The following is a 14,336-nucleotide window of genomic DNA, read 5'->3' as shown; positions in this document are numbered from 1 at the left end:
GCAAGTTTTGTTTTGAGGCAGATTCTCAGCTTACTAAATAGGATCTCAGGAAAGTCACAGATTTGCTCTGATTATTTCATAGAGCTGTTGCGAAGAGTGATTGAAATAATGTATATGAAGTGCTCTGTAGACAGAGGTATGAGAAATAAAATTATGTTTTGTTATGCTTCTTTTTAAAAAGAGATCAGATAAATTGGGTGCAGGAGCAGTATGCACACCTGAAACCCAAGCTACATAGGAGGCTGAAGCAGGACCAAGGCTAGCATAGGTGATTTACTCAGTCTCTGTTAAAATTTTGTGTGTGTGTGTGTGTGTGTGTGTGTGTGTGTGTGTGTGGTGCTGGGGATTGAACCCAGGGCCTTATGTTTGCAAGGCAAGCACTCTGCCAACTGAGCTACATCCCCAGCCTGAGACCCAGTCTCAAAATACAAAATAAAAGGGGCTAGAAATGTAGCTCAGTGGTAGAGCAATGCCATTAAAAAAAAGAAAGATCAGATAATTAGAATCTTATGCCTAACTCCTAAGAATGGTATAAACCTTTCCATAAGCATATTTTCCTTTTAATCTTCTCAAAAGGTAAAGACTTCATGTAACAATACTGCTACAAAATTTACCTACAGCATAACCAATTACAAAAAAATTTTAAAAAATAAATCCAAATTTAATTTGACTGTGTGTGGCATTGGGTGTAGATGACAAAAGTTTTGAATTTTGAAATCACTGCATATTCTGTTAAAAATGAGTTCTGTGTGTTGAACTTGCTTCATATCATGTTCTTCAGTTCTTGGCGCCTGTGCTGCTGTTACTCTTTCCCTGTGTAATACTGGGGCCATCCCACACATTAAAAGCTGAATGACCTGCAAATGCTGCTAAAATCCTTTCCCTTCTTGGCCAGGTTAGTGGGAGAAAAGAATAATGACTACATTGGAGTAAGAAAAATTAGTGCTTCTTATACGCTAAGCCTAATAACGTCCTTACTGGTGATTTTGATGATATAATCTATTTTGTCAGCGGTTTATTTTCCTATTGGTTAAATAATGTAGACTTGACTTACAAGTGTAATCTGACATTCATTCTGGCAGAGAGAAAGGGTTCACAAAGGAGCCTACCAGCAACCACAAGCTCCAGGCTGAATGAGTTCTGTCCTGCTCGATTGGTGGCTATACACGTGTAGATGCCGGCATCTCGGGATGTGACTGGCTCTATGATCAGAGAGTGCACCCCATTCTCGCGAACAAGCATCTTGTGAGCACTGTCGGGGCGTATTGGTTTTCCATCTAGTTGCCAGCTTAGATCTGGCGTTGGTAGCCCACTGACCTAAACCAGAAAGGAAAGACATGTACATTTTTCTGATATTAAAACAGTGAAATCACTGATAGCTAAGAAACCAGCATACACTCCTCCTTTGGTAGCAAAAGAAATGGATTTTAGAATTAGCTTGTGTTACTCTTTTGCTTAAAACTTTTTCATGATTTTCTAAACTCACAAGGCTCACTTCTAAACATTTCTTACAGAACAACTTAGAGACAAGTGAAATAGGCATTTAAAAAAATTCTGTCATTATCTTACCTCACCCAGGACTATAAAAATTCCTGGGATGATGTCAGCACCAGGCTCTGAGCTCTTTGGAAAAAAGATGTCCAACCACAATAACAAACACTCAGCTGGCATTTATATACTATAAAGCTTCTCATCAAGGAGTGGCATTGCTATGGAGACATTAGTTAATGCATCCATCAGCACAGAGAGCTATTATTATTTAATAATCTTTGAAACTGAATAACAAGAGCAATATGAAATTACCCAGAAAGCCATCTCAACAAATTAGCATCACAATGGAAATGTCATAAAATCTTGAGACCATGACAGTTGTGTTGACCAGAGATCAAATAAAAGCACATTTAATTGCTAATAACGCATTGTGCTGTGAAGGGTAGGGACGGTTGCCATCTGCCAGCTTTTTACAGTGGTGTCCTTGATTTTGAATAGGAGAAAAGCACTGCTGAGGAGGGCCTTTTTACCTCCCCAATCTCCAGCTTTACTAGTGGGAAATTATATACAAAGCACATCGGCTGCATTGTACAACTCCTGTCAAGAACCAGCTTTGCCCAAATTGGTCAGATAACTCACCCACTCCACTCCTGCTCTGTGATGATATTTGTTCATTTATCCTACAAGATGCCTCCCACCAATGAAGCAAAGTCCAGAGAGTTGAAAGAAAAAAAAAAAAAAATCAAGTATACTTGAATTGTGGATTAAAAGCATGAATAGACTTTGGAAACAAACAGCATAGCCAGGCAGCTGGCTTCTGAGATGGTTAGGTGCTGCTGTCCCCCAGCTCTGCCTGTCTGGAGGTCACTAGGAGTCACAGAGGGAGAGGGAGGAGATGCTTTGGGTCTGGTTCCAGGTCTTTCCCAAACTTAGAAATAAAGTGCTGGTTCCCATTCACGAGGTCAGACCCTGGACCAGCGGGGCCACAGTGTGATTGGTAGGAGAGGTGCAAAGGCTGTGAACTCTCAAGCCCCTAGTCACAGTGGACCCATCCCAGTGGTAGAGATCATGTTCTGACAAAGGGAAGTTAGATTCTTTTAACCCCAGTCCCCCTTGTAAGTAAGTAAAGAAATGCAGTCTGGGGAGCTGAAGGTCTCCACGAGCGAGTGAGCAGATCTGTGCTCTCAGGACGCATGGAGATGAGGGAGAGAGAAGGGCACGCTTGTTCCTAGAGCAGTGGGAAGAGGTACTTCCCTAAGTTTCAGTGCCCACGAAGGGTAGTCACTGTCTAGGAATGAGTGTTAGGAGTTGGGGTGGGGGCTTTTGGGCAAAGAGCAAGCTGTCACTGTAGTGTTTGGCTTATCAAGTCTCTTTTCCCTGTCAAAGTTTACACACACTGAGAATTTTGTTTTTCTCTGAAGCAGGTAACACTCCATCTGATCATGTGGCAAGATTTAACATTTTCTTCATCCAGTACAGACCACTTTTCCCCCCAATATTCTTTTAAAGGCAGAGGTATTAAGGACATTTATGTTACTGAATCACATAAGTACATATACTGAAATTCAACTTTTGTACTCGTGAAATACTGTGACTTCTTTCTTAAATAAGATTGAAAATAGATATAACAGTATGGTCAATCTGTATATACCCATCATTTAGATTCACTCTCATCATTTTTTATAATATAAAATAAATTCCAGACTTTATGTGATTTTATTCCCATATACCTCATTGTTACATTTAAAGAAATACACATTTTATTACATAATTACCATTCCATTTTTATACAGGAAAATAGTAATTTCTTGGTTTCATCTAATGATCTATCTAAAATAAAATTTCTTCAGATGACTTGAAATGTAACTTTTTGGGTAAAAACTATATGAGTTCTTCAAAAATTTTTAAAAATTATAATTGACAAAAATTGTTATTTATATTTATTGTGTACAATATGATCTGAAATATGTATACATTGTAGCATGGCTAAATTAAGCTAGTTAACACATGAATTACCTCACATTCTTATCACTTTCTTGTGATGAGAACACTTAAAATTTGCTTTCTTGGCAACTTTCAACTTTCATTAACTATAATCTATAGTTAATGGTTATTTACTATAGATCCCATCGTACAACAGACCTCTTGAACTTTACTCCTGCTAACTGAAATTCTGTGTCCATTGATCAGAGTCTCCCCAATCCCCCTCCCCTCAGCAACCATCATTCTATTCTCTGCTTTTATGAGTTTGATGTTTTTAGATTCTACATAACAGGGAGGTCGTGTGGTATTTATCTTTCAGTGCTTGGACTATTTCACTTAATACAATGTCCTTAGAGTTCATCCATGTTGTTACAAATGACAAGATTTCCTTCCTTTTTTCCCCCTTGGTACTGGGGACTGAACCCAGGGATGCTTAACCTCTGAGTCACATCCCATATATATACATATATATAAAACTATTATATATAATATATATAAAACATTTCTATGTGCTATATATATAAAGCATATATATATAAAACACTTAGCTCCGTTCTATATTTCCCTATCTCAGCTATTGTGAATGATGCTGCTACGGACATGGGAGTACCAGTATCTCCTGATCTTGATTTTGTTTTCTTCGGATACATACCCACAGTGGGACTGCTGGATCATATGAATGAATGAACGAATGGATGAATTTTTAGAGACTACAAATGAAGTAAATACACATATGGATTTCAACCTGTGTATTTATACTACAGAATGAATTATGTTGGAAAATAGAATGTTTTTGATCATATATTTCTCTTTCTATATATTCCTAGAAGCCCAGATTTACCTTTTTTTGTTTGCTTCTTTTTGTGGTGCTGGATATTGAACCCAGAACATGGGCTAGGCGAGCGCTGTATTACCAAGTGATATCCCCAACCCCAGACTGACTTTTTGAAAAAGTAAATAATGCCAAAATCCTCTAAGCAGCTTATATTTGTGTCCTGCAATCCCAGAGAGAACCGGCAGAGGGAACCCAAATTTTAAGAACCTTATCCATGTTTACTTTAAAAAATGAGTAAATAGAGCAAAAAAACAAATGAAAGTATTTTTCATGAGAGCAGTGGTTCTTAAATACTTTTGGCTTCAAATTCCTTTGAGAAACTGATGAAAACTGTATCACACACAATTTTGTACATAATTTCAGAATTCAAACACCTAATAAAGCCTTTTCACCCAAGGACCATGGGTTAAGCAGCCCTGTGGTAAAACAGGTGAAAGAAGAATGTCACTCTTAACTTATCTAAGAATTTCTAGAAAATGGGAGAAATAAAAGTCAGAGTAGATAGATGGATATATTTGATGAAAAAAAATGAAGATCCCCTATTGTTTAGGGCATATGGCAGAGTCATCACATTTATTACTTCAACAAAATTAAAAATTTGAAGGGATAAGTGGAACAAACCTTCCTGGGATATGGTATGTAGGGTTCAGAGTAAAGAACATATTTAATATAAATTCAAAAGTAAGGAAAATCATGATAGAAAACAGCATTATAGATGCTGAGTGTCTTTCACTAGTTTTTCTTTTGATCTGGAATCATTTTATACTTCACATAATGTCCCCAAAAAGAACTGCAGAGAAATGGCAATGAGGAGGGAAGTGAGGTGGTGATTTTGCAGGCCTAACAGGCACTTACTTTACAATCCATTCTGCAGAGTTTTCCTTCTTGCACAGTTAGATCTCCAGGAGCCTGCAAGAAGTGAGGTCTGAAGAATCGCTCCTGAATTGGTTCATTTTCATCTCCACTGTCTCTCGATCTAGAGCGAGGCCTTGAACCAAGATGCATCATGGATAGACAGTAGTTATTTCCAGGCTTTTAGTCATTAGTGTTCTTATAATACAATGGGGTAATCATATAATTTCCTCGTTTGATACCTATCCCCAAGATTTACATGTTGAAAAGTCAGAAAAGCAAAATCTTATTTAATTTGGAAGCTTATGATAAATTTAATAATCTGCTAACTGCAGACTAATATAAATTACAAAACGAAATTGAAAACAAATGAGCATATTTTTTCCTAAGTATTTTTAAGGCTTTATGTTAGAAGTAGCAGCATCTTTTTCTGATTTATTATCAAATCTTTTTTTCTAACTGAGTCTTTTTCAATGGAAGTTATTATTAACTTTCCACCAATTTTTATTCTGTAGGAAATTAAAATTTCTCATTTTATAAAAATTTAAAAATTTCTTCTCAAAATTCCTTTTCATATTAACAAAGAAAATAAATCTTCTGTATTAATTATTCATGTACCTAAAGGTATTGGTTTTACTTTTTTAAAACAAGAATGTACAACTCTCTCACATTTTGTACATCTCTCTGTAGTGTGTTGCTGGAGGAATACAATTATATTGCAGGAAAGACTAAAGAAATGAGTAAGATGTTGAATACAAATTCAACAGTATTCAGTCAGTATTCACTGGAAGATAAGTTTAAAAGCAAAGCACTTCACTGGAAAAAGCAAGAAAGGAACAAACAAAGGATTAGTATATTATATCAGCTTTTTAATGTAGTTCACTCTTCTCCAAATACAGATCTGATAAAAATGCTTTGAAGGACCCAATGAAATAAGGAAAAGCTTAAATGTATTAAAGACCACAAGAAAAGCAGAAGAGAAAAATGCAAGACAATGAACCTAAAAGTAAATATGTTGTGTTTATGCTGCGTTGAGATATAGGTCTAAGATCCTGGAAACAGATATTGCAATAGTTTAGAATTAAATCTGCACATACTCAGGTACTTGTCATCCAAATGTTGATCCAAGGACTGGATCCAGTCACATGGGTGGTACAGACATGCCTGTTGCTTACTCAGTGTTCCTGCCTTTCCTCTAGGAGCCTATGTTTCTCTTCACCAAAGGTGTTGTGCATGGCCCGTATCTTACCATCAGGACTATTTCAGGATGTTCTGTCTGTAAAATATCTGGATGGGAACCTAGGTTGACAGGCTGACTGACTTACCATATTCTTTTAGGGCGAATACATGATAAGAAATAATATCCTTTCTCTGTCCCTGCCTGCCAGCATTCTGTCAGCGTCCTTTCATAGACGCAGGGCTACTAGGAATGGAAAGCAGACTCAATTGTTGGCAGATATTTGAGAATTAATAATATGACCAATCTTACATGATTTATGGTCTAATGGTCTCATGTTTTGAACTAAGAGATTTAAAAATGTACATTTGTGACCTAGCTGATTTGAGGAAATCCAGTGGCAACGGCTTATAGTGGTTAGCCTTCACAGCCATTGGTTAGAGAAGTTTGCTTCCGAACATTTGTGTTCCATTTACTAGTATTGTTGTGTTCATGTGCCATCTAAAGATGCCATGTCTTGATTTCTTCATATCTAAAACGTGCCCTAGTTAACAGATGAACAATGGTATATCTCAACAGGCTTAGCACATATTATATTAGCAAATGTTTGTTCCTTTCTCCTTTCTGATCTGCAAAGGGGCATGATCATCAAGGATCACACACTTAAATTTTGTATTCATGTTCTGTCTTCTGTTTCTGTTCACTTTTGTGGTCACATGGTGATCCTAGTAGTTCTGAATGTATAGTAATAAATAAACAGTAACTCCTATAGGAGGGAACAGCTGAAATACCTTCTGACATGAGGATGGGCTGAGGGAGAGCGGGGACTGCGACCTCTTTGGTTGACAGCCTGTACCATCAGCCGTCCAGTACAACTGACGCGGCCCTGTCCGAGACATCAGAAAAAGAGATTATTTGCTGTGCAAAACTGTTAACCATCAAGCCCTTATCATGCCTGGGTTCTATTCTCCTAAGACATCATTCCGCAACCACTCAGTGCGCCATTAGCAAAAAAACCCACCCCTCTCAGAAAAGCACCTCCCTGAGTTAAGCTCTTCAATAAAACTAAGGACTCAGTTGACAAGGTCTTTCTCTGAATGTTAAATATATTTTGCTGTTTTATCCATGATGATACTTGAAATGATACCTGTCAATGAATTAATTGTAATCTGCTAAGTTTTCCCTAATACATGACATTGAATTGAAAAATACAGTGGGACTTTATTTTCTGGTGATGATTCCATTTTCATGGGCAAATATCTACCGATTGTGGCCAAATTCTGAAATCAAAACTAGATTTTAATTTTCTGTTACACCTTTTTTTTTTTTTTTTTTTTTTTTTGCAGTACTGGGGATTGAACCCAGGGCCTTGTGCTTGTGAGACAAGCACTCTACTAACTGAGCTGTATCCCCAGCCCTGTTACATCTTTTTAGTAATATAGGTATTAAATGTAAGTAGTATCTTTCTCCCTAGTTTGTTTGGGGATGTCTACATAAGAAAATGAGCACTATATAAGATGTCTACGCAATACGCAGAGAGTAATAGGAGGACATAAAAACGACATGACACCATGTTCTGAGGAAATGAACCTATGTGAGACCTAAAAACCAGAAACAGTTAACTGTCTAAAATATGTGAATCATGTGATAAGGGCCTAGCTAATGAAAAGTTATAATATCTCTTCCATTTTCCCTATTGAGAATTTGATAATTGCTGTTCTGTGGATAGACAAACATAAAACTTAGGGGACCTGATAACATGGATAAGTCATCTAGTAACTTTGGCTTTTTGTTTTAATTGTTTTATTTTATTTTTTTAACTATTATTAGCACAATAGCAACATGCATGATTTTCTTTCCCACTTTTCTCTCTTCCAGAAGAATGGCCAAATATACTTCTAAATTCAGATGCTGGCCAAAAGGTAAAAGCAAGAGAGGAAAAATGGGAAGCACATATATCATTGATGAGTAGACTTCATGAATTCCAGCTCAGGATTAATGAGCAGCCCTTATCTTATGTGTATTTATGTTCCAAATAAAATTCTACCAGTGACTTCCAATTTTATTGCAAGTTACCATAAATGCAGGTAACAGGAGCAGAAGCATTCTGTGTGTTTTGAAGAGATAGCTGTTTTCCAACTGAGAGTGGGCTGAGGTGGGGGGAGGGTGGGCACAGTAGGGGGAACATGGTATGATATAATATTTTAAAAACTCACAGGATTTACGATGGTGGTGGGGATTGAACCCAGGGGTGCTCTATCACTGAGCTAAGTCACCTTTTTTTTTTTTTTTTTAAATATTTAAGGTTTGAGACAGGGCTTCACTAAACTGGCCAGTCTGGCCTTGAGCTTGTGATCCTCCTGCTGCAGCTTCCTGAGTAGCTGGAATTACAGGTGTGCACAGCTGTAATAGAAGGACTTAGAAAACAAAGTACTTTTAGCAGGGGAGGCTGAATATGTGGAAAGTAGACCAATCTTTAACTTCTGTGGTGCTTCCACTGTACCAAGCACAGTTGTATTCAATGGGCCTGCTTATATGATGAGGTCTGGGATGAAAGGTGCTCTTCTCAGCTGATCATTTGACTAAGCTTAGGGTAAATGCTGCCTTCTCTTCCCTTCTCCAGAAAAACAGGGCCTCCAGTTTGACACTACTCTGGAGAAATCATGTAGTTCTACTCTGTTCTCAGGGTTCTCGCTGCTACTGCTTGTAACCTGACACACAAACACATTGCCAGAGAAAATTTCCTCCCAAATTTAGGAAAAAGTTCTGTTACCATTTGTGGTCTTTGTATTTCTACACTTTCTACAACTTTGACTTCTGAATATAAGGGCAGAGGATATGGTTTTCAGGAGGCAGATTTTTAATTTGATTAGTGTATTGTTAGTGGTCAAATATATTACTAACCAATGCATGATCAGGAGCATTTAGAAAACATCCAGATTAAGAAGTTGTATAATTTTGACACTTTTATTTGAAAAAAAAAAAAATCTGGAATTTAGTGAAGCAGTTTTGAAGATGTCTTAACACCTTATTTAGGAGAATGCACATATAGGAGTAGTGTTAAATGATTTTAATCATACTAATATACCAATTAATCTTAGCAATCCTAATTAGTAGGCTCTGATGTACATTATTGCTATGGTATTTGCTTTTAACTTTTTATTTTTTTTCTACCTTATTAATCTGTGAAGTAATAATGGAAAAGGATGTTTAGGGAGAAGCCTGAAATGAACCAGGAAACCTTAGATGCTAAAACAAAACACCATCTCCAAACTATAATTTTTAGTATTTAATTCAACTGTGTTACTTTTCTATTCTGAACAAAGCCAAAGTTTAAAGCTATAGTACAAAGAAGAAGTTTGAATTGTTAAAGTGATTCTGTCTTAAACATCCGGCTTGTAAAGATTATTTGATGCACCATGCAAGGTCAGTTATTTATGTAATATGAAAATAACATTTATATTTAATAGTTTATGAATTTAACTTGTGGCACACAGTCTTTATAAAGGCTTGCCACTTGTATACATAATGCAACTTGAGGGAACATCAAACTGCAAAGCAGCCATTCCAAAATCCAAGTGCAGTACAAAGTAACTTAGCAACACAGCAAAACAAAGTAAAACATTTGTGTTTAGATTTAGTTGTGTCTTAAAGATAGGATTAGGGTCTAAAATAAACTGCTTTGTGAGCCTCATTTTGGCATAGGGTTTAATGTAACTGCACAATTGCTCATTATTTTGCTAAACTGTGTGATTGCTTTGGTCTCTAATGAATTGCTCTGAGCTGCACACATTGCATATGATAGAGTCACAGGGTATGTTGAGAGCTGTGTGTTCTATCCCAAGCAGAATTTGGATGCACTCAACAATATCTAACATGTTTCTCATTCCCAAAAGATTAACCCAGGTGGAAAAATATCATATTCTATAAAATAATCTGCTGAACTTTAGTGTTTTCCTCCTTCCTTGGTTCTCACCCTTCTCTTGGCTGCTTTTTGTAATTATTTTCCACTGCTCTGAAAATCTCTGCCTTCTGTGTTTCATTACTGAACTAATTTTTCCACTCCAGCCTTTTCCTCTTTCCCTCGGTCATTTCACATCATGTAGCCTACAGTGTGTTAGGAAAAAATAGATGTAGTTGACTGCCTTTCATACCCAAGTATTTTTAAAATTAGAAAAAAATCAAGGTAACTGAAAATTCAAGGACATGGGGGAAGCAGATAGTCAGCTTCAGTTTTCTGTCAACTACACTTCATGTCTTGAGAGATTCAGCTTTTACTTCTGAGTTTTTTTCCAGTGGCTACTTAAGACATTCTTTTTTAAAATCATGATTTAATTCACAAATGACAAAAATAACAAAATCCTTCAGTATATAATAACAGATGGTATAAGGATGAAATCGTGAGAAGTTAAATAGATCTACATGAGCATTCCTCTGGCCACAATGATAATTTATGCCAAGGGTTAATTAGAAAAATAGTCTACCATTTACCTTGGTTTAAATACCACTTTGTTGTTTTAATGAGTAGAAATGTTCATTCCAATATCGAGAAGATGACTCACAAAATATATGCATCTGGCATATCTGGGCATACCTGCCACTAAAGACCCCAGGATAAAATGGGAGTTGTACTCTTAAAATTAAATCAACCAGACAACATGGTTAGAGACTTGGTACAGCAACTACTGCCAAGTAGCATAAATACCAAAATTCTCTCACAGTGATTTCAATGTGATATACACAGAAACACACTCTGGTTGAGGTCTAAATGTCCACTTTTAGGATTTCCTTAGGTTCTTTTCATGAGTTTTCCCTCCTGTTGTCTTTGGTTATTTAGATTATAAAGGAGGCTGAGGGCCTCACCTCTTAATTAAAATGCTGAGTGTATTTAAAGACCTTTGGAATACTAGGCATTAGGAACAGGGGCTGCCCCCTCTGGTAGACCCAAAACACTCACATTACCTTTTGCTTAAATCATAGATGGGCTGGGAGGGATAGTCTGTCAGGAGGGCTGGGCTTTTGGCTACCTGATGTAAACTGGTCCACTTCTCACATCTTTGCCTTCTCTCCAAAGGGTGGAGGGCAAGACCAGAGAGGGTTAACTGTGGGGCTTAGCCTGGGATTTGGTAAAGCAGAATACTGGGGCCTTGTAGGAGGCCAGTGACCACTCTCCATGGGGTCTTCTCTTGGCCCTCAAGCGTGCTAGGAGCAGAGCAGCTTCCCAGTTCATGTGTGGCCAGTGTCAGCTGTGCCGTGGGTGGGGCCCTTCTCTAGCTCATGGTTTCCTCCACCCAGGCGCACAGCTGTGGCAGTTGTGGCACAGCCGCATCTGCTGCCTAACTCCCTTCCCAGGGGGGCAATAAAAGGGAAAAGCCAGGAGGTCAGAAGACCACACACCAGCAACATGTTGGGTGGAAATTCCATCCCAAACGGCCAGCTTACTCCCGAACAGAACTGTGGGAATAGAATACCTAGAAACAACTGATCTCTTACATCTTGGTTCACAGGCTTCTGCCAGGTCTTAGGATTGCTTTTCTAAGATGGGGAATTAGAGTTTGTGAATTCGAATAATGAAAGTAGCCTTTTACTGAAAGCATACTATGTTCCAGGTAAGCTGAGTGCTTTTTACATGTGCTATATAAATCCATATTGTTCTTCTAATATTTTAGAAGAGGAAATAGGCATAGAGAGGTGAAATCACTTGACAAAGGTCACATAGGTAATAAGCAACAGAGTGAGAACTGTAACTCTGATCTGCCTGAGGCCAGAACTCATACTCTCAAACCTCAGACTATGCTGTGTCATTTCTTTGATTACCTTCCCTTCCTCCTTTTCCCATGTTTACAAAGGGGATCTTTTTTTTGTGTGTGTGTGGGGGGGGGCGTCGGGTTCATTCACAGGGCTTTGGGCAAGATTACTTTCATTTTTTAAGATTTATTTTTATTTAAAATAATTTTCAAAAATTTTATTTGTTCTAATTAGTTGTACATGACAGTAGAATGCATTTATGAATTTTGATAGATCATATATAAATAGAGTATAACCTCTCATTTTTCTGATTATACACAGAGCAGGATCACATCATCACGTAGCCATACATATACATGAGGTAATAATGTCTGTTTCACTCTACTATCATTTTAACTGACGTGTAATTGAGCATATTTGTGAGTACAATGTGATGTTATGATATAGTTGCACAACATGGAACCATACAAGGGGGAGTCTCAGTAGCCCTCTAAGTGACTCTGTCACGTTTGTCAAGAGTGTAAGTGATCAGACACTCCTGGCCCTTGAGGTTGGCCTGATGTCTTAAACTCTGCATGCTGCTATTGGCCATGAGCACTGTACCTTTCCTAATTTAGAACTTTTCCATATGTACAAATACATTAGTACAATTTGAAGAAGAGTAGAAGCAGACCCACAATTGCATTTTTATGTTCTTTTGTTCTATAAAATGGCTCACTCCAATAATAATTTGAAACACGCAAGGAAAAATGCCTTGAAATTAAAAGCAGGAACCCAGTTCTGCCAAGTACTTAAGAAACACAGATAATTCTATCCCCAGAATAAATCCCAGCCTTTTTAGAGGAAAAGAGTAATAAAGGATCCAATGAAAAATTCTGGATTTTGTTGAGTTCTCTACCATTTTTTTTTAAAGAGGCAGAAAACTGAAGGATGAAGTTTGTTAATAGTCAAGGAAACACACTGAAAATGTAAGAAGACAAAAAAAGCAACCTCTACTTTTGCTTTCTCTTACAATTATGCAGAATGTGAACATACTCATTAAAATGCAACTTCTTAATAGAGACTATGATTTTGACTATTTTTCAGGGTGATGGTCATGTATTCATTGGCAAAATTAGAACCTCAAGAAGGTGCATTAATGTAGAAACTTGTCATTGACAGTGAAGAGTTTGCTGTCTTGTCAAACCTGATTAGTTGTATAATTTGAGTAGCATTCTAATCTTAATATTATTGTAGAAAAATCTTCACATGACAATGAAATATTGGAATAGGATACTTTGTACAAACATCTAAAAGCCTGTAAGTTTTGTTAAATTCGTACATTTTCTAACAATATTGTCTTTGAAAGAAATAACAAAATATGGAATGACATAAATCAGAGATTTAAAAAAGAACTTCTGGGCAATCATCATTAGTTATATACAAAATTGTTAATTTTAGCTTCCTTTAAAAAAAAAAAAAGCCTATGACTTACACAACTTTGGTGAATTTAGTAAAATTACCCTGTTACACATTGAGCTCTTAAGCAAAATCACTTACTCATTTTTGTGTCCCCTGTAGTTAGCATACTGCCTAAAGTATATAAGATGCTCAAGAAAAAACAATTGTGGGTTTGGAATTGGAAACATGATGATACCCAGCATCTTCTCATTAAATTCTAAGAAGGCAATTTTTTGACCCCAAATTTAAGGGCAAACACAAGACAAGGCAAAACCTATAAAGGCAAAATGCTATATATAGGCATTATCAAATTTTAATGTCTGATGAGGATGGAACTCTATTACTTTAATCCTGGGGCAAGAGGTTCATTGATGTTTTTGTGTATTTCTTAAATTTTTTTTTTGCATTTTTCTACCACAATTTATACACGCCACTCACTCTATATCCTTTCTTCCTCCTTTAATTTCTTCATAGAACTAATCCTACCAGAAATTATATTATTATTTGTTTACTAGATAATTCTCTACTGCAGGACTATCCTGTTCACCATTATGACCCCAGACTCTCCGAAAGAGGTGTATACATAGGAGGCCTTACTAATATTTATGGAAGGAACGCATATCTGCACCAGAATCATTCCTATAGAAGAATACCTGATGGAATAAATATATATGGAACAAAGAATTTTTCTGAAAATGGACTCGATTTGGAAAAACAGCTTCATAAGTCAAAGCAGTGCAACTTCATCTTTTAATTAAACAGTTCCTCCATCCAATCAGATGACTGTAAAGAAAAGAGCCCAAACCTACA

At 36.9% G+C, this 14,336-nt stretch overlaps 1 protein-coding gene across 6 annotated transcripts in view; it reads right to left on the bottom strand.

Annotated features, from left to right (window-relative positions):
• Positions 1–14,336, bottom strand: part of PALLD (palladin, cytoskeletal associated protein) — a 433,486-nt gene that overhangs the window by 5,999 nt on the left and 413,151 nt on the right. For all 6 annotated transcript variants that reach the window (XM_079142944.1, XM_079142942.1, XM_079142943.1 and 3 more), the window contains 3 exons: positions 7,130–7,224; positions 5,165–5,297; positions 1,110–1,317 (listed from right to left, as the gene is read on the bottom strand). In XM_079142944.1, the coding sequence (XP_078999070.1) occupies positions 1,110–1,317; positions 5,165–5,297; positions 7,130–7,224 (436 nt within the window). The remainder of the gene's footprint in view (positions 1–1,109; positions 1,318–5,164; positions 5,298–7,129; positions 7,225–14,336) is intronic.

The sequence above is a fragment of the Sciurus vulgaris genome (assembly GCF_902686455.1).
Source record: "Sciurus vulgaris genome assembly, chromosome: 5".
NCBI lineage: Eukaryota > Metazoa > Chordata > Mammalia > Rodentia > Sciuridae > Sciurus > Sciurus vulgaris.
Note: the sequence above shows the minus strand (reverse complement) of the source record. Positions and strands in the feature narration are given on the sequence as shown.